Source organism: Eulemur rufifrons, chromosome 1, assembly GCF_041146395.1.
Source record: "Eulemur rufifrons isolate Redbay chromosome 1, OSU_ERuf_1, whole genome shotgun sequence".
NCBI classification, from domain to species: Eukaryota; Metazoa; Chordata; class Mammalia; order Primates; family Lemuridae; genus Eulemur; species Eulemur rufifrons.
This window is the reverse complement of record NC_090983.1, coordinates 48,885,692-48,906,735: the sequence shown is the minus strand read 5'-3', so window position 1 is coordinate 48,906,735 and position 21,044 is coordinate 48,885,692. Positions and strand designations below refer to the sequence as shown.

The 21,044-nt window shown below is 32.5% G+C and overlaps 1 protein-coding gene across 1 annotated transcript in view; it reads right to left on the bottom strand.

Annotated features, from left to right (window-relative positions):
- SESTD1 (SEC14 and spectrin domain containing 1) overlaps positions 1-21,044 on the bottom strand; it is a 98,047-nt gene that overhangs the window by 19,026 nt on the left and 57,977 nt on the right. Inside the window, exons 6-9 of the mRNA XM_069470226.1 lie at positions 9,630-9,743; positions 8,226-8,323; positions 5,887-5,942; positions 3,275-3,486 (exon numbers count right to left, since the gene is read on the bottom strand). Of these exons, the coding sequence (XP_069326327.1) occupies positions 3,275-3,486; positions 5,887-5,942; positions 8,226-8,323; positions 9,630-9,743 (480 nt within the window). The remainder of the gene's footprint in view (positions 1-3,274; positions 3,487-5,886; positions 5,943-8,225; positions 8,324-9,629; positions 9,744-21,044) is intronic.

Sequence of the window (21,044 nt, the reverse complement as noted above, 5' to 3'; positions counted from 1 at the left end):
AGTGTGTTTGCCAAAACATTAATTCCTTTGCCCCTCTGTCTTTCTGTCATACTCATTTACACCATTTAGCAAAGCACACATGTGGGATGAATTCTATCTCTGTGCCTGTACCACAACAGCCAGCCACAAATTGTCAGATAGGGTCACTTAAAAAGCCAGAAAGATTCTACCATAAATTCAAGATCAATACTACTCCAAAATACAACTACATTTCTGTGATATGAAAGTTGTCAGAGCAAAATGGAGTTTTTAAAAACAAACAAACAAACACAAACAAACAAAACCTGTGACAAATAGAGCCGGGGAAGGCCGTGAAGAGAGGGTTTTCATGCTTGTATGCCTGATAACCAAAACTATCACAAAAGACTACAAAAACCACAGCCTTGCACAAAGGCCATCAGAACTTTACACAAGAAACACTTCTATGAGAACATGTGCCCAGCAACTGCCTGTCCAACCTCAGACTGGCATCACCCTTGTTATTGATCGTTGTAGCCAAGGATAATTATTTCAAAACAATTATGTAATCTTCCTCATTTTTTTCCCCTTCAAAAACCTTTGTATTCCTTAAGCTCCCTGAATACACACGCAGTTTACTCTGGCACATGTATTCCCATTGCAAGGCTCTATTCCCAAATAAACATCATTTTCTTTTAGAGAGCTTCTTTCTGTTTGTTATTTAGGTTGACAGTGATAATTTCACCCTTCCATTCCCCTACAGAGAAAATTTTGAATCACCTCCACTCCATTCAAACCTTTGATCCTCTTCAATTATCCCCCAATCCATACTACCAGGCAGGTGGCTTTTTCTCTCATGCAAAAAAAGAGAACACATCACACATTAACTCTTTCAACTTCCTGATGCTTGATTTGCACATGGAGGCACCTCTGGATTCAACCTAGCCATCCTTCCTCCTGTTACAACAGAGGAGTTCTCTCTTTCCCATTCTAAAGCTAATCCTTTTGATTGTACTTTGGATTCCATTTACTTATCCTAACCCTACTCCCATCACCCTTGGCACTTGGCACAGTTGTAATTTCACAACTCTGTGTGTCATCACGTTATTATGTACCATAAAGGTGAGAACCTTGTCTATTTTTACTTACCACTACATTCCTGAGCCTAACACAATGTCACACTGTTGTAGACATTCATTTTGAATGAGTAAACTAATCTACTTATTAATAGAGGACTCATTATCTTCCAGGCACTAAACATTTCATAAAAATTATCTTTTTTAATCCTTGTAACGGTCCAATTAAGTAGGTATTAATATTATTATTGTTTTTATTAATATCCTCTGTTTGCCGATGGGGAAACTAGGACTCTGGTCCAAAGGTCAAGCAGCTTGTAAGGGGAAGAAGAGGGTGGACCCAGATTCCCCAGGTTCAGAGTCTGAATTTTGTACCACTATTCTATTCCATCTTTGTGGTTTTCTAAGATAATCTCAAGCTAATTGGCCAAAGCTTACCTAGGTTTAATATAAACTGTCTTTTAACTTATACAAGAAAAGTCACACATAGTATATGCTCAGAAATTTCCAGTTTACATGTGGTTATCATGGAATAAAGCCTAAATCCTTTTGCCTGGAAATTTAACATCTTCCATGATCCAACTCCTTCCTTCCTTTCAAGTTTTCTTTCCCATGACATCCTGATGCTCTCTCTAGTTCAGAGGTTATAAACTAGATCAATTCTGCAGGCCAATTCTGACTCACCACCTGTTTTTGTAAATAAAGTTATATTGAAGAACAGCCATGTACATTCATTTACATAATGTCTATGTCTGCTCTTGACTGTAACAGGAGAGTTAAGTAGCCATAGCCACAATAAAGACTACATTGGTACACAAAGCCAAAATATTCGTCCTTTTACAGAAAAGGTTTGCTAACAACTGAATTAGACATTTAAAGTAGAGTCTAGTTCAGTAGAAATAAATATAATAGCTACCATTAATTGATGGCTGGGTTTTTCCCAAGCACTAACCTTTCAAAAGAGGCATAATAAGTCATGCTCTTTACAAATAAAATACTTATAATTGTTTCCCCTGTTTCAATTAAGGAAAGAAGATAGGGAAAGAAAGAGAGGAAGAGAAGAAATAAAGAAGACAGATTAACAAGGCTCAGGTAGGTACAGTAATGTGACTACGATCACAGGGTTAATAAATGCAGGAACTGGGATTGAGATCATGCTCTATGACTCAGAAAGGCCATAAACTTCCCACTGTGCCAACTGCTTCCTTTTTCTTCAACACAGCTTGGGATTTCATGCTTCTATTGTTTCCTCACACTATTCTTTATCCTCCACAAAATGCCAATTCTTTAAAAACCTATCACTGCATGGTGAAATCACACGTATTCTTGGAGGACAAGCTCAAGTGCTATTTCCCCCTCTAAGTCTTCCCAGATTGTTTGCAGCCACAGAAATAATCTCCTCTAAATGCCCGTAGCACTTCAGTCATGTCTTTGTGACACTTAACACTTTCTCTCTTTACACTTATTGATAGTAAATGCCAAGTCTACCTTTATATTTTGTATAAAGCCTAACACAATGCCTTCCACATAATAAACACTTAATAAATACTTATCTAGTGAATGAATGAATCTAGATAAAAACATTGGGATGTTTCTAACTTGTATTTTTTAAATAAAAAATTTTAAAGATTTATTTTCTTAATTATTCAACAGATAAAAATCCAGAGTATAATCTAAATAACACAAATGTCTTTCTCTAGTATTAATTTTTAGCATTTTAGCCTACTTTTCTTATAAAAGTCAATTTCAAAAGAAACTAAAAATTCGTAAGAAATACATTTAATATTACCTATCAGTACCATTAAAAATAAATTTAATATTAAAATTACTTGCATTGCATGTATTATTTTGCTAGGACAGAAAAACTCTTCATAATGCCCAAATAAACAAACTAACAAGTTATTGAAAATGAAGAATAAATCAAATCTCAATAATCAAATGTTAATTTATTGAAAGACTACACTGAGACCACTAATGATGTTTCCAACAACCAGTTATTTCAGAAGTTCACTCTGTTAGAGTGAGCTGAATGCTCAGTCATCACTGTAGAAATAATTTTAACATAAATACTATTTGTAAAAAGATACATAATTAAAAATAGTTTCAGCATCCAGTTTGATATGTCTAAGGTTCTCTGTAGAGTATAAATAAAACTTGGTAAAAAGTCAGTCACATAGAAATTCTCAAGGAAAAAAATTTAGAATTAAAGAGAGTTAAATATATTCAAATAAGACACCTACCTGCATCACCTTCTGTTGAATCTCTTCTAACTGTGTGCGCTTACTGCGTTGCCTACAAACTTCCTGGTAGCGGGTATATTGCTCTCGGAGCGAATCTAATAATTTCATAACCTGTGGCTGTGCGAGCAGCTCATCATCCATAGGAGACCATGAGACGCCTCCATCTGAGCCATTAAATCGCCGCTGCTGTAATTCGGATAACAATTCATGCCCTGGAAAAATAAAAGATACTTGTAATTAGTATCTATAAAGAAATAAAACTCTGCCTGCTCAATCTTCTCAATTCTAGTCCCTTGTTTTTAAAACCTGTCTACCTACCTACCTACCAGGTCATGAATACTGAAGTGCAATTTAAAAATTTAGGTATCACAATAAACAGAAAAACTGCATATATGTGTGTACATATGTGTAGTATACATATACATATATACTATACAAGTTAGACAGTATATTAAAATGCTATATCATAAATATACATACCATATATATGCTATGCTACACAGTAAATATAGTGTATATATGAAATATATACATTTTCTACTTATCTAGCTATCATATTCTTGTTATGGGTAGATTCATTACTCAGGATACTGTGTCAACCAATCCTATTTCCCTGTAGAGCAAAATTATACTCTAGGATTTCTGTCTGATGGTACTAATCCAAGCAATATGTTGTAAGATTTCAGTATTAATCCATATTCTCAATCACAGTGCTTAAAGAAAAAGTTGTAACAAATGTATGATTAAAGGGAGAATTTTTATTAGTGGCACAAAATAATATTTAAATAATCTCTATTTATAAGAATATCCACAACACATTAAGTGTGAATCACAAAGGGCCATACTAGCGTTGGAACTGCACTGAATGCAATTCAATTACAGCTAACTCATGTAGAAAATCCACTCATACCTGAGAAATTAAAATTGTTGAATGTGCAACATCTAAAGCTACAGGTATTAACCTTGAAAGTAAATAAGGTAAAATTGTTTTCTAGAATAAAACTATCCTGATTAATAAATTTAGATACAAAACAACATATAGGTATTAAATTTTCTTTATCTTTACTTAGAAAAATATCCTAAATTTAAATGGCTTTCAATATGTAGTAACAAAACTTTTATTATGGTTTGGAAGTATCATCAATTTCTAAAAAATATCCAAGATTATTCTAAATCTATTTTATGCTCTCTTTCAATCCCTACTTTAAGAGTTAATACCATATAAAACAGGACCTAGTAGCATATAAAGTTAATTTTAAAATACAAACTTTAAAAGCTTCTTAATTCAATGGCTTAAAATAAGCAGCTTTCAAAATGTGAAATACATACATGGAATTAAGTTTTAAATTTAGAGCAGTATTATTGCTAACAGTCTGCTGTACCTTTTAAACATATAACAATTCAGAGATTACAAGTATTTCTTTCTCATCTAAGGAAATAAGATTTATATCCTACTGGAAAAACATAGGACAACTGAGTCAATACAACAAAGATATTCAGAATTTATTTCTTTACTCTTCATTACATTTTATAATTGGAAAGATACCTGTTTTAAAGATTTGTGCAAAGTCTTTTTATATATATTCATAAAAGCCATTAATATCAGAATACATTTATTTTTTTTCTACTTTGACAGCTATTATCTTACCATTTTCCTTGTGGATACTGTTTCCATTAGAGACGCAGCACAACATAATGATTTCAAAGAACATACTCTGAAACCAAACTGCCTCCATTCAGGGCCCAACTCAAGTATGTACTAGCTGTATAACCTACAGAAGTTACTTACCCTTTTTATGCATTAGTTTCCCCATCCTAAAATTGAGACGATAATAGTACCTACTTCACGGGATTGTGGTGAAGAAATGAGTTAACATATGTAAAGTGCTTAGAACAGTGCCTGGTACACAGTGGCACTAGAATTATGAGCTATTAGAAAAAGATTGTTAGAAATAAAATTAAAGTATTTCCATTGTAAATAATCACGATTTGTTCTCCTAGAATTTGTGAAACTACTACTAGAGATATTTGGGCTGCAATATACATACCAGGCAGCACTCAGCACTCACTATGTGCAAGGGCATTACAGGTGCTAGGTATTTTTACATAGATAACTGTAGAACGGTTTAGCTAATGGCTTTGAATTTAGACTTGTTTTGAGCTATGGTGATAGAGCTTAATAGTTTGATAGCTTAATCTTGAGTGAATTATTTTATGTCTCTATGCCTTGGCTTCCTCAAGCACCAAATAGAGAAAATAACACTAATTATCTCAAAGGGTTGCTATGAATGAAATATGAAAATACATAAAAATGCAATGCCTGGCACATAATAAATATTCAATAATTCCTATGGTAACCCACTGAAATAGAAATTTTTATCTTTATTTTGCAGATAAGGAAATAATCCAAATAATATTATTAAATTTTTTAAATATTATAAGGTATGTTAACACACTGTCAAGTTAAACCAAAAAGCAGTCTGAAAAATTTCCTCCTGAGTTCCTACCACAAGTACCACATACATGCTGAATTAACATTTATTTAATGAACCAACCAATCCAATTGGCTTACTGGATTATGATCACTAATAAATATGTTCTTTTTAGCTTACCTGTCTGAAGAACTGTTTCAGGATCAACTGATGGAAGAAAGTTTAAATCCACAGACCTGGCAAGCATCAAAAGAGTAATTTTTAAAGTTGTATTTCTATCCATATAACTGAAGAAATTCCTTTATACATACATATCAAAACAGGGGCACACAAATATGAAAATCTAAAGCATATTACACCACCATGCTAATTTCTCTTAAGCATAAGGAAGTCCATTAGAGAAAATTAAATACTAGTAGCCAGAGAAATACCAATATGATAAATCATAAAGTATACTACTTGGAAAAAAATAGTTTATTGTTATTAATTATAGTATTATTTCCAATGTATTAAAGTGATCCATTTAGTATTTATTCACTGAATATTTGTTTCAAAATGAAATTTAGAGCATGGGGCCAGGGTCTGTAATGGATAAGGCTTCTGATTACAGATCAGAAGATTCAAAATGAAATCTGTACCTATACAGTAACCCAGAAATGCAACATTAAAAATGTAAGGGGCTATCATCCAATCAAAACTTTACTTACCCACAGCAACTTTGATGCAAATATTCTAATATTTCAGGGGTGTGTGTGTGTGTGTGTGTGTGTGTCCTAGCAGTTGCACTCTCTTTTCTATTCTATTTATGTTTCTTGTGTGGTTGGACTTTTGTCTTTATTTCTTAACCATATATGGGAAAGAAAAGATGAAGGAAAGTCAAAGCCAAGGACTGTGCAGCTGTAACTGACTGGTCTTGAGCTAAATCAGTTGATTAGGCCCTCACATCTTGTATAGCTAGATGCTTCCTGATGACTGACATAAAGAAAGAAGGTTTATGAAAATTTGTAAGAGGAGGAACTTTATTATCCTGGGTTTAAAAGAAACTAAGCAATAATACTTAAATTCCTTGAGGAATGACTGGCAACTACAAGATTTCATTTGATACTTCATGTAGTCTTGCAAACCAACATTTTCTAAAGTGTTTCCCAAAATACAAAATGATATTATTAGGTGAAAGAAAAGGGGTCCCATTGCCACATGAGAAGTTTTAAGGAAGCAATTAAACAGGTTTCTTTTCTGCAGTGCTTCCTCAGAATCTGTAATCTGCAATGTTCACAAGTCATTCTCAGGGGGGAAATAATAGTCAACAGCATTAAACTCTTTGACTATGAACTCATTTCTACAGGTACCCTCTGGGGATGTCTTTCCTGGGGAATATAACTAAGAAGTATCAAATTTAATGTGATGGACTAATCAGAAAGCAAAGAAGTTCAGCTAATTGTTATTAAGTAACTCGTGTAACATTTTCAATTCCTAAACCATAGCATATATGTGTGATACCCACACACAAAATTATACATTTATATTAATATATATATGCAAAATTTTTATAATTTTATGTTTTTATGTGGCATCTATAGGATAGTAATGTTCCTAACTGCTATGGTTAATTTAACTAGATGTACATTCAAACCTTTTTTTTTTTTCCACATTTTGACTTTGTTTTAATCAAGATTGGGTGTTAAAACTATGATCTTGTTGTGTCTCTCTTATTTTATTATCTCAATTAATATGTGACTACATGTAGATTTATGGAATAATAGGAAGCATTTTACCAAGGTTCCACTGTATTTTCAAGGTCAGATTCAAAGGAGATAGACAAGAATGATTGTTGATTCTTTCAAATTTCTTAATGAAAAATTACTGTTCTAGTGACCAGTAATAATCAGGAAACCAGGAAGAGCTAATTTGTTTCCTAGAGTGCTTTTTACCCGTGGAGAGGAAAGTGGTGTACTATCAGAAAAATGAAACCTGACAAGGTTGTAAAGTTCAATGGAAATCTGTTAAAATGATAAATCTAGGTAGTTACATTTAGATAATACAACTCAACTATTACTTCATCCCATGTCATAAAACACTAAATTTGCCAAGTTGAACTCATGAATATCACATATTTTACAAAGGACACAGAAGGTTCTACAAGCTAGACATTTAAGTGCTAATGTATTTAAATAAGGTTTAATAATTTTATTTCAAGCTCAACCTTTTCCATATTCTTCAGTAGCAAAGAGCAGAACTCTAAAAAGGTAGAAAATTGTTTCATTTTGAAAATATATTCTTGTAACAACATTTTACAGTGTCAGAAAAAGGTAAATACATTACTATTCATCAAAAAATGGCTTTTGTAAAGAAACCGATTCAAATCAATATGTTTTACATGTAAATTCTCATGAATTTGATTTTGATTGAATGCAGACTTGTTTACTGTAGTTCTTCTAGCTTACATTAACATAGAGGCATCTTTTATGAGATTAATCATAGCTTTGCAAGGATATAATTGCAGGCCTCTAGCCACCTACCTTTCTTTCTCTTGCTGATTTCCTTTATCACTTCCATTGTTAATCAAAGCAAGTTCATCCAATAATGATGTAGATTCCTTTGTAAACTTCTCAAAAACCTACAATATGAGATTTTATTAACATACTAAGAATAATCTTAAAAATTAATATGTCACGAAGATCGTCAGTTAAGAGCAATAGAATTAGCCAGCCAGGATTCCCTTTTCTTTCCTTGACATCACTTAGTACAATTCAACCACAACAGTACAACACTGTATACAAGAGAAGACAAAACTGCTTCCTAAAACAATGACTAGTCTAAATGTATAAGGAATTTTTAAAATTTAAAATCATAAATTATTTTTATTCTCCATTGTGACCAGTTTTATTTTTATTCCTGTGTTTCTTTGAGAAACATTTGCATCCATGACAGCTGTAACTATATGAATGTTATTCAGACAAGTTCTAAGCCTCTAATACGAGTTATAGAGCATTTCTTTATATTATTCTATCACCAAGCCATGTTGCTTACTTGTAATACTTAAGAGTTTTATATACAAGTATGTAGCATAAAAATAGTTATAATTTTAATACAACTTCTTCAAATATTTCTAAAAAGGTATTCGGGCAAGTATGTTGATATGTAATAAAGTAGACAATCACTTGTCTGGTAACACTTTTCAAATATAGTGGAAATAGAAATGGTTTTCCATTCAGAGAAAACCAAAAGTTTACTATTCTCCTGTAAAATTAGCATGTAATCTAAACTGAGTTAATTTGAAGTTTGTTCTTTTAGCAGTTCATTAACACAACACTGAATTATACAGAGTAGCTGATTTCAAAAGTCTGGACTGACAAAAAAGATACATTTTCAGAAATGAAAAAAATTGATCTGTCAAACTGCTCTTCAAATTGATAATTCCAGTTGTTTAAATATCCTCTGAAAATGGTATATCAACTAGATTGTCTCTCAAGAAATTATGCTACTATGCTACCCTACTGAAAAAATTTACAACTTTTCCTAATGCTGCTAATGGCAACAGTAATAGCTAACACTTAGATGGTGCTACTATATCACTTCAGGTGCTGCTTAAGTGCTTTATATGTATATTAATTTCATTTTCCCCACAGTCCCACAAGGTAAGTACTATTATCACCATATTAGAGATGTGGAAACCAAGGCAAGGAGAGATTCAATACATTGCTGAAGGTCATATATTTAGCAACTGGAATAAGGATTGTAATTAAGTATTAATAAGTCCGACTCCACTGTATTTGTCCATAAGTTATAATGTGGTAGGTATTATATTTTTCCATTTTTGTAAAAAGGGCAATAATCTATATTTTTATTTGATTGAAATGATAAAGTTATCAAAATATCTTATTGATATGCAGTAACATTTTATCTCATTGTAATATACCAACCAGCCTCTTATTTAACCAGTCCATGTGATCATAGGTGAGACTCCCACCAAAATCTTCTGTTAACTGGCATGGTTCTATGTAACGAGTCAACTTATTGGCAGACACTAAAATAACCTATAAAGAAAGAAAGAAAAGATTACATTTAGTAAACCACTGTTAAAGTTCATGTATGTAGTGACTAGGTAAAATTGGGTGAAAATATGCAATATTAAATTTTTAAACATGATGATACATTATTTAGTAAATATAACATTTAAAATCAATTCAGTAAGTTGTGGATACCCGCTAAAAAATAACCTATCAAACACTATAATATTACATTTTAAAAAACAAGAGATACTAGCAGCTCACTTTAAATATTTTATTAATATTGGCAATTTCTTGGTAATAAAAATCAGTTCTTTAACACAATGATGTAATGAACAAAGAATTTTCATATCACCTCAAAATTAGCTAGGTACAATAAAATGATAAGTATAATAAATAATATATCTGGCAATCAAAAAATTATACACTTTAAAGTTTTTCTAACATTCCTTTGATTATATATGAACAAAACAAGTCCTCTAGTTGCAGGGCATAATTCAGGATAACATATGCTAATATTTAATTTGAAAATCAGAACTAAAAATTGGGGAAAAGGTCAGAGAATTCATAAACTTGAAACTTATGTATTAAAGTAATAATCTTTTAACAGTAATCTTTAAAAGATCTCAAATAGAAATTAAGTATCTAAGAGACCACTGTAGAACTAAATAAAATTTCAATGAAGATACATACATTTGAATATAAAAGAAAATATATCTGTAGGAGATATTCAAATGCTAGTGTTAATGTAAAATGATACATGGAAATTTGAATTTACTAAAAATGACTTGATAAGAAAAACAACGTGCCCAGCTGGAAAAAGCAGTATTCCCTCCCTAATGATAACAAAAGCCAAATAATCTGTAAAATTATAACTGTTTTGGAACTTAAGAGAGCTGAGGTCATAGGGAAACCAAATACTTTGAAGCTGAAGAAAAGCCAGACGCGAATGGTTGATGGGTAACTACAGAATGCGGGGGCAAATTTTTTGGAACTCTTCTGTATCTTAACTGTGGCAAAGATTATGACTGTGTATTTGTAAAATCTCATAAAACTGTATGCTAAGGTATGAATTTTATTTTATATAAATTAGTCTCAAGAAAACTGACATTTTAAAAAAAGAAAAAAAAAAACTTAAGGAAGACTTATAGAGAAACTAAGAGAAAAAGAAAGAAAAGGAAAAATTTAGAAACAGATCCAATATGCAAAACTAGATACATCCATACTATATATGAAGTTATAATATAATAATATTTCACTGGTCAGAATTTAGTCACTTGGCCATACCTAGCTTTAAGGAAGGTTGGGAAAGGAAGTCTTTATCGTGGGTAACCATGTGCCCAGCTATAAAAAACAGGTGTCTTATCACTGAGGAAGAAAGGAAAAACAGATATTGGGGGAGACAACCAGTAGTCTACGCCGTAGGTATTTATTTTTGGATTCTGCTGAATGGGTTATTACATGGTATCATAGAAGGAGTAAAGGCTTTGGAGTTTATATTGGCCTGGATTTGAATAATAAATAAGGGAAAATTACCAAGACTGTTTTGCCAACAGGGAGAAAAAATTATCCTCGGGAATATACCAAAAACAATATGAAAAATTCATAAAACTATCAGAAACAACAACTCTAACAAATCAGAGCTTACAACAAATTGCTATTGGTAACAATGCATGAAATGGAAATTAGCAGCCTTAAACATTTACATTAAGAAAGAAAGGCTGGAGAATCATGAGATAAGTGGCTCACCTAAGAAGTCAGGTGAGGAAGAAAACAGAATAAATCCAAAGAAATAGAAGGAAAGAGGTGAGAAATAAGAAATTAGTGGAATATAAAATAAAAATATTATAGAGGCTCAAAAAAGCCAAAACTTGTTTCTTGAAAAGACTAATGAAATCAACAAAGTTCTCATAAGGAAAAGCAAGAAGAAAGAAAAAGCACAAATAACCATAAGAATGAAAAGGAAATACAACTTCATTGACTGCAATGGTTTAAAAGATAGTAAGTGAAGTACAATCTTGGGTAGATATAAAAAAAAAAAGATAAGGATACAGAACAATTTTGTGCCAATAACTATGAGCGTTTAGAACAAATGCATTTATTCCTATAAAAAGTATAATTTATCAAAATTGACATGAGAAAAAAAAATATAAACAATGAAGTGAAGTAAAACATTAGATTCTTTACATTTTCAGTAATCATGCTGTAATAGTTTTAGTACTGCTACTCTGAGACGCCTTGATGAGGAACAAAGCATATGAGTGATATGAGATATTACAATTCTGCCATCCCCAACATCCTTAAGAAAATGGGATTTGAGGGGAAGGAGAAAGCAAGATTTCAGAAGAAAAAAGTTACCCTTATGGTACTCAATTTGGACTAGAAGTATAAGTTTAAACTCTACAATGCATTTCATCTTAAATAAAAACACACACATTCACAAATATGTATATTTTCTAATTTATCCAATGAAAGGTTTAGAAATAATGACCAATCCTGTAGAAATGTACTTTCGATGGCCAGTCACTACACTCATCTTCAAGGCTCTCGTTTCCTTTGCAAAACTTCTTGAACCACCAATGCACTGTACATTTGTTAGCAGTTCCTGGGCCAAATATGTTGCTGATGTTGCGAGTTTACAACCCATTTTGAACTTAAATAAGAAAATCGATCAAATTTGCTTTTTGTCTAACATCATTTCCATAGTCTAAAATAAATATAAAATAAATAGCAAGTAATAAGTGATTAGCAAAAAAAAAATGAGAAATGCGCATAAAAATGATGTATAACATAAACACATTTAAGAATGCATTCCAATATCAAATGGCACATTTCAACAATGCTAAAATTGAAATTACTTTTGCACCAACCTAATATTATATTTTCAGCTATGCAAAACAGATGTAAACAAGGGAAGATCATAAAGAGCTATATAAAATTCATTTTCTACATCATTATAAAACATTTTATAAAACTCATATTTTTATAAAATTCATTGGTGGCTACTCAAAGTGCAAATAGTAGATCTGCCATATAGATATACAGAACTGTATCAACACGAAAGGTATCTCAAAGTTAAGTAATGTACGTAGAAAGAAACAATAGTTTGAATAATAGGCACACTGAAAATCAGGATCATTTCAAATTAATAATTTAGAGAACTATCTACTGTGATGAAATATGTCAGTTTCCACTGCAATAATCTCATCTTTGAGAGAGTGAGTGAAAGGGCAGAGGAGGCTGATGAAAAAGCAATAACCATTTCTATATCATTAGAAACATTCATTTATAAAAGGAATGAAAGGAAAAACGTTTAAATGCTTGCAATAGTAGGAAAGAATCTTATTCCACGTAAATTCTCTACACCTAAGAATCACCTTTGAAGTGAGTCAGGAGTGGTATCATTAAGAGGAAAGAAAGTCCCTCCCTCCAGAGCACTGCAGAAATGCACTCTGCTTACAAAGGTGATAACTGTCCACTTGCCTTTGGAAAATGACACCACTTGTCACATTGTAACATATAAATTACAGACAACAGCTTCCCAGAGGACAACCCAAGTTTGAATGAACAGACAATTCAACCCTACTCCAGTGACAGCAAACACCACAGAGGGGTGTGATTTCACCTCTGTGAATTTGCTTATGAAAAGCACACTCAAATGCACAAGCAAAAGTAAGAAACCATTAGGGGGCAGGAATTTTAGGGCTGCAATAAAATTGGACTGCTAAAACAGCAAACTAGAGGAGATTTCTGGAAGTTAAAAAAGAAAATAAAATGAAGAAAACAGAGAAAACCAATATATTTCAGAATCAATGTGCCAAAACAAGATTAGGAATCCCAGACTATATAATTTTCTCTAAATTGTTTCATTACAGCTGCTTAAATTACAAAATACTGGTAAGACTTATATTCATTTCTTTTATAGTCCTTCAAGAAACTACTAATATAGCAAATCTGTATGAAATTTTAAACATAAAGCAGTGCAAATCAGAAAGTTGTTTTCCTCTAATGGGGAATGTTTATATTACCTGTTGAAGAGAGGGAAAAAGCAAGGAAAGATACATAATCAGATTTTTTTAAAGTCCAGACTCAAAGAGCAATCATCAATAAAATTAAAACCAAAATCAGAACACAAGGACCCACCCAAAATCATATTTATATCATGTGTATTATGTATAATTTATTTTTACCCTATGATTCTAAATATGAAGACACAAAAATAATGACCCAATTGTTGAAACTTTTAAAGACACATCTTCCAAAGCTACAAAAAAAGGCTTTGAAAATCTTCCAGTGAAATGATTAATAAGAAATAACATTGTGAATTAGAGCAAAATTTATTGAAGTACAAAAAGCCACAAATGTATATAATTATATTAATCAAGCATATAATCAGTTCTTTATTCTATAAAACTTTCTTTCAAATATTTACTGACATTTTCACCTATTCTAACTAGGTGACTCATTTATATAAACACCATATTCTAGCTTAAAGGCAAACCATAAAAATCAAATAATTCCTTACCTATGGAGAAAATGGAACCACAAACTCAACATTTTCATTTCTTGGAAAATATTTAAAAGAGTAAATTTTCCAAAAGCATTCAGCATTTCTTTAGATTGGCCCACTGTGACTCAATAATTAAGCACTATTTCCCAGTTATGAAAATCTCATGAACACTCTCCATGTCATTCTATAGTATTTTTCACCGATATTAATAAAGTAGTATACAATGACCTTGTTTTAAGATTTTTTAAAAAGGATTTACTGAATTACCAATATTATAAAATACTGAATGGAAGCAAACTTCATAATACCATCTTAAATAACATATTCTACCAAGATAAAAAGAAAAACCAATTTTGATTTTTCCCACTTAACATGATATTAATTATCTTTAGCTAATGTAAAAATAGTTATTGTATCAAAAATCGAGAGGGAACTATTTTCATAACCTGATATTTGAAATTTTAACTTTTATATTTAAGAAAACTCCAGCTGACTTATTTTTGTAATTTTTGTATCTCTTTTTAAACAACTGTCTATGAGAAAAGATTGGCAACTTTGACCTTGTAGACAACTCTTTGAATACATAAAAAGTCTTTAGTTTCCATAAACGAAAAACCAAATTTGATTTAACTGCACTACATACTATCTTTTTTACCATTATTTTTAGAGTACTAAAGACATCATGATATATTATATAACAATTTTGATCAATTTACACATCTTGGAGTAATTGTCTTACAGCAAATTTACAGAATTATCATCTTTATGCTTCTTACTAAGTTGTTATATAGCAAATATCACTGAATCTTCGTTATTGACCCATGATTCACTTGCAATTGTTTAATAGATAAAAGCACCATATGAATTATAATTTTTAGCTGAGTAATAAATCTGAGCAACTGACAGATCTCCTGCTAACTAGTTAACTGATAGTTAAAAGTTTTCAAACTAATATATTTTAAGTGAAAAACACTGCTTTATTTTTTAAAAAGGCAATTGTTTAAAAAATTCTCTTTTAAGACTATAAATCCTCTGGAACATCATTTGGAAAATGATGCAAGAAAATACTAAAATAATGCTATCTCTGCTTGGAATACAAAGTTTAAAGAGAGACTGATAAGAAAACTAAAATATCAAATTTTGGAAAATACCTTCTATTATTTTGCAGTAATAGAATGTTCAGTATGTTATTAATGTCTAAAATCAAATTTTACAAAATATCCTCATATAAAAAATATAATTCATCTGTCAGAAAAACTATCTAAATCTTAGCAACAGACAAAAGAATACTACTGGGTGTTCTTTCATGCAGTGCTGGGCTTGTACCTTTGATCGACTTTCTATAGACTGACCAGCAGGTTTCAACCTCTGTAGGGGTAAAAATTAACTTATAGATTTTGTCCAGAAGAAATGCAAATACTATCTGTTTAGTAAAATTGGTAAATTTCTGTCCAGTGGAATAAGAAATATCCTCAAAGATTAAAACTTATCTGTAGAACGATAACTAATTTTGTATCTAACTGGGCAATCTTATGTGCCTATAAAAACCCTAAATTCCTCAAATGCTCTTTGAACCACACCTTACAAATCACCTCATTTATGAATGAGTCGAATAATATATTTGACTTATGCTCATTTTACATTTGCATGAGAATCATGATTTTACATTTACGAAAATTATACTTTAACATACGCTTTCTCAATTTAGGAATGTGATGGGGATCATATTCTGATTCAACTGCTAAATAATTATTAATTGTTTTCAAATTCATCTCCATGAATATTCTATATGGATGGATAACATTAAATGTATGAAGAAAAAGGCTATTCAAAGCAGCTATCATTTTACTAAGCAGTATCAGATCTATCCCTCACTCCCAAAGAAATTTGAAACCTATTAACTAGCACAAAGGGCACCAGAATAAAACAGTAGAACTACAGAAAGGAAGACAGAAAAAAAAGATTACTACCCTACACAAGCATTTAAAACTTTTGTCAAGTTCTTTCAAAGGAAATAAAAAACATAAAAAATATTTTACTAGTAAAGTCCTACATAAATATTACTTTTTCCTTTATTTTATATATGTTAGAGAGGTCAAGACAAATCAAATAACTAAACTACAATATTATGTTAACTAGCAAATACCATGATTCAACAAGTTTGAAGACAAAGATAATTGCCATATGGTCTTTAGTCAAAACATTTATGAAGATGTTCTTTATTCTGGAATCTAACTTATAAAAAGACTCAAAACTTGTTTTTCCTTTACTCTCATTCTTTCATCTGTAAGTAGAACATTTATCTTTTCCTAACAAAACATTTCCAAAGAACTTAACACTAAAACTTTCATTCTGCAAGCATTTAATATGTTTTATTTTTCTTTCACTTATGCTAAGAATGTATGTAAGATCCAGAATAAAAATGTCTTTATATGTATTTGTGCACCTAGCAAACATTCACGTGTGTACACGTCCATACATACACTATTTCAATGTGTATGTTTGCTTGTAACTGTTGGAGAATATTTTTCTCACTAAAAGAAAATAAGTTTCTACAAAAACTGGAAAGAATCAGAATAAATGGAGCCAGAGGTGTTCCTGAGAGGGGAACATGATGAAAGTCTTTGGTCCTGCATCCTACCATTAGTATGATCTCCAAAAAGAACAGGATCAGACACAGTATTAAGAGATAAGAGAGCAATTTATTATAGAATGGTGGCTGGTTACCATTACCAACAAATAACACTTTTACGTCATGAGTGACAATAAAGAATAGAAGAGTGGAGACCCTTTTGATTATTAATCTCTAAATTTGAGGATAAGATTAATGCCAGTACTACTTCAATTTTATCTTGTCATTAGATAGACTATAGATACTATCATCTAACCAACAAAATCTATCAAAGTCAGCAGGTACAATGCTGCTGAAAAACATAAAGTACTTGAATATATAATATGTGAGTTGTTAAAAAGGAAACTGAACAGGTAGATACCTATTTCGGATATGATACATGGAAAAATATTAAGATTAGCAATGAGAGATGACTATTCGATGGCTAATGAAAAACAGAGAAGTGAATAGGAGGAAAGTCAGCTAGAAGAAAAAAATTAGGAAGAATGATGGGCAAGAAAATGTGAAATCATGTGGGAACAGGATGTCACCAAAATGACCACTGGGTGTTTATTTGATGAACGATGTGGGTAAATGGTAATAAATTTTTGTTATAAATAATTCTATAAAGTCACACATATATTCATGGTTACAGGCACACCAGTAATACTCACAATAAAGTTACACTTTTAAAAATATTTAGAATATATACAAAAACACAGGCTTAATTACGATAGCCCAAATTATCCAAAATAACACCAGGGAAATATAACAAGTATCTATATTGAATTTAATTATACAGAGCTCTAAGTATCATTTAATGGCTGGTGTTGAACTGCCCTGTAAAGGTTGACTATGTTTGGCAGCATATCAACCAACATTTGAAATTACTCTCATCTCTTTAGGACATCAGGCTTTTAATAAGTGCCCAGTGCTTCACTGTCTAAGAAAACATATTGGTATAAGAAGCTTTAGCATTCCCTTTTAAAACAACAATCTATGACATCATACCAATGCAGATAGGAATTCTTTTATTTTATCCTGTAAGATGCAAGGTATTTAGTCACTATTCATTTATATAGCATAAGATCCAACTAGGCATAGCATTTCTAAGCAAGTGCCTATGCGTAAGCAGGATGTGACGAGCTCCTCATAAAAGGGATCCCCTTCTCCCCTACTCAGTGTTCACAGCTTTAGTTTCCAAACCACTGACTCCTGTTCACTTTGTATTCTCTCAGAGCAACATTTCCTGCATGCCCCTGGCCATGAACTGCAGGCCTCACTGCCTGTCTGAAGACCTCACTCACCATGATCCTGACTCTTACAGCAACAGTCAAACTTCCTGGCTTCAGCTTTTACTTTCTTCCCTCCCTACACATTTGTCTCTCTTCCCTGGGATGCAGTTTACCACACAACTATCTGGGTAACACTCTTCCTAATGTAATCCAGTAGCCAAGGCCATCTTCCCTCATGCTACTGGCACACATTCTTCCACTAACTCTACATAATAGTCGCGTCTACCAATGACAAAAGTTGCAAGATAAAAGTGGGGGGAAAAATCTGGCTTATACTTAGGATATAGAAAGCTAGAAAGAGCATTTGCTCCAACCCTTACAACAATTACAAAAAATACATATAAATTAACAACTTTTTGGAATCCATTGGAGAGCTAAGTTCACAGGAAAACCAATTAACCTGAAATTTAAGTAAAGTCCTGTGTCTTCAAGGAGAGATGGAACTAGAGCCTTCGCTTACCTGGAGAAAATGCCAGACATCATACAAGCCAGGTAAGAAAAATTCAACTAAAATTTTTAATGAATAAATAAAGGTCATGTATAATAAAGGTTAGGTTCTATATTCTAAAATATAGAATCCTTGAGAAGTAAAGACACAGAAAAAATTCATACTCACTCACAGGCTCTTCTCTAGAGACCTCCTGGGGATTTATGAGAAAGCTCAGGGAGAGGAAGGGTAAGAGATTTGAAACAAGCCTCTCAGAGTATATGCCTGGGTGAGGGAAACAGCAGCCACTACTGGAAGGGCATGAAGCACAGCCCAGATTCTTCAACGCTATGTCGCCTGTCAAAAAAAACCTTAAGGTGCTGAAGGAAAGGCAGCAAACCCTCCTGACCTTAGGGAGCAAATGAAGTCTCATCATAACTGGAAGAAGGGAAAGAATTCCAGGAGAGGGCATGGAGGCAGGAATATATTACAAGCCCAAACTATGGCGGGGACAGGAGCAACATCACCGAGAGGACTCCCAGGCCCAGGGACACAAGAGCCAGTCTAATATTGAGGCTGAATCAGAACAGAGAATGCCTCTCTGACATACTGAGTAACAAGTAACATCAGCCTATTGCTGAGGGAGGGTCAGTTGTGTAGAGACAGAGACCTTCTCTAAGGCACAGGCACAAAGGAAAGACCTATAGCGCAGGATGGAACAAATGATGCAGAAAAAAATATCTCTGGTAAACCAGCCTCCATCTTCAACACAAAGTAACTACAGGAATGTGAAGCCTGTAGTGCACCGAGGATAACAGCAGCAGTAACAAAACCCAAAGCCATTCAACCCTGACTAGAATAACTCAATCCTTCCCCTAACCTACTGAAAGCCCAGCAAAAGGCAAGATAGGCCCATGTACAGGCATGAATACTACTATATTAATGCTTACCTCAGTTTCTACCATCCTAAACAAGGTGTCCAATGTTCAATAAAACATAAAAAGGCCCTTAAAAAAGCAAGAAAGAAGACAACCCACTGTCAAGAAACAAAGCAAACAGCATAACCAGAGTAAGACAGACCCAGACAGAACTATGAGATAGAAAATTTAAGATAACTATGATATAGAGACCACAAGATAACATTCTAGAACAGATGGGGAATTTCAGAAAAGAAATAGAAACTATAAGGAAGAATAAAATAGAAATGCTACAAACAAAAAACATGGTAACAGAGATGAAGAAACTTTTCAGTGATCTCATCAATAAACTCAACACAGGCAAGGAAACAAACAGTGAACTTGAAAATGGATCAATAGGAAATGCCCAAACTGAAACACAAAAATAAAAACATGGGGGGAAAAAATAACACAGAAAACCAACCAAAAATGCTGAAAAAATTTCAAATGTTCTAATATACATTCAATTGGAATTCCAGAAGGAGTAGAAAAAAAGAATGGGGCAGAGGGAATATTTGAAAAGAAAACATCTAAGAATTTTCCAAAACTAATGGCAGACATGAAACCAGAGATCCAAGAAGTACAGAGAACATCGAACAGAATAAATACCAAATAAAACATATCTAGACATCACAAAATAAAACTGCTGAAAACCAAAATCAAAGTAAAAATCTTGAAGTGGCCAAAGGGGAAAAAAGACATAGGACAAACAAAGAGGACCAAAGATACAAGTGACAGCAGACTTCTTTTCAGAAACTATGGAAGTGAGAAGGCCAAGGCAATAAGAGGCACTTCTAAGCCAGGTGCAGTCGTACACACCTGAAGTTCCAGCTACTCGGAAGGCTGAGGCAGGAGAACAGCGTGAACCCAGGGGGTTGAGGCAAGCCTGGGCAACATAATGAGAGCCCATCTCTTAAAAAAAAATTTTAAATAAAAAGTAAAAAAAGAAGACACTTTTAAATACACTGACCCTTGAACAACATGGATTTAAACTGTGAGTCCATTTACATGCAGATTTTCTCCCACTTCTGCCACACGGAGACAGCAAGACCAACCCTTCTGCTTCTTCCTCCTTCTCAGCCCACTAATCATGATGATGAGGATGAAGACCTTTATGATGATCCATTTCTACTCAATAAATAGTAAATATATTCTCTCTTCTTTATGACTTTCTTAACATTTTCTTTTCTCTAGCTGACTTTATTGTAAGAATATAGTACATATAACATACAAAATATGTGTTAATCAACTATTTATGTTATTAGTAAGGCTTCTGGTCAACAGTAGGCTATTAGTACTTAACTTTTGGGAGAGTCAAAAGTTATATCTGGATTTTTGACTGTGCAGGGGATTGGTGCCCCAAACTCCCACATTGTTCAAGGGTAAACTGTATATTTAAAGTGCTGAAAGAAAAAAAAAAGTCTATGAAACAAAATTTTATACCCATCGAAAATAGTTTTCAAAACTGAAACAGAAATAAAGATTTTTTTTCAGGCAAAAAAAGCTGAGAAAATTTAATGTCAACAGAT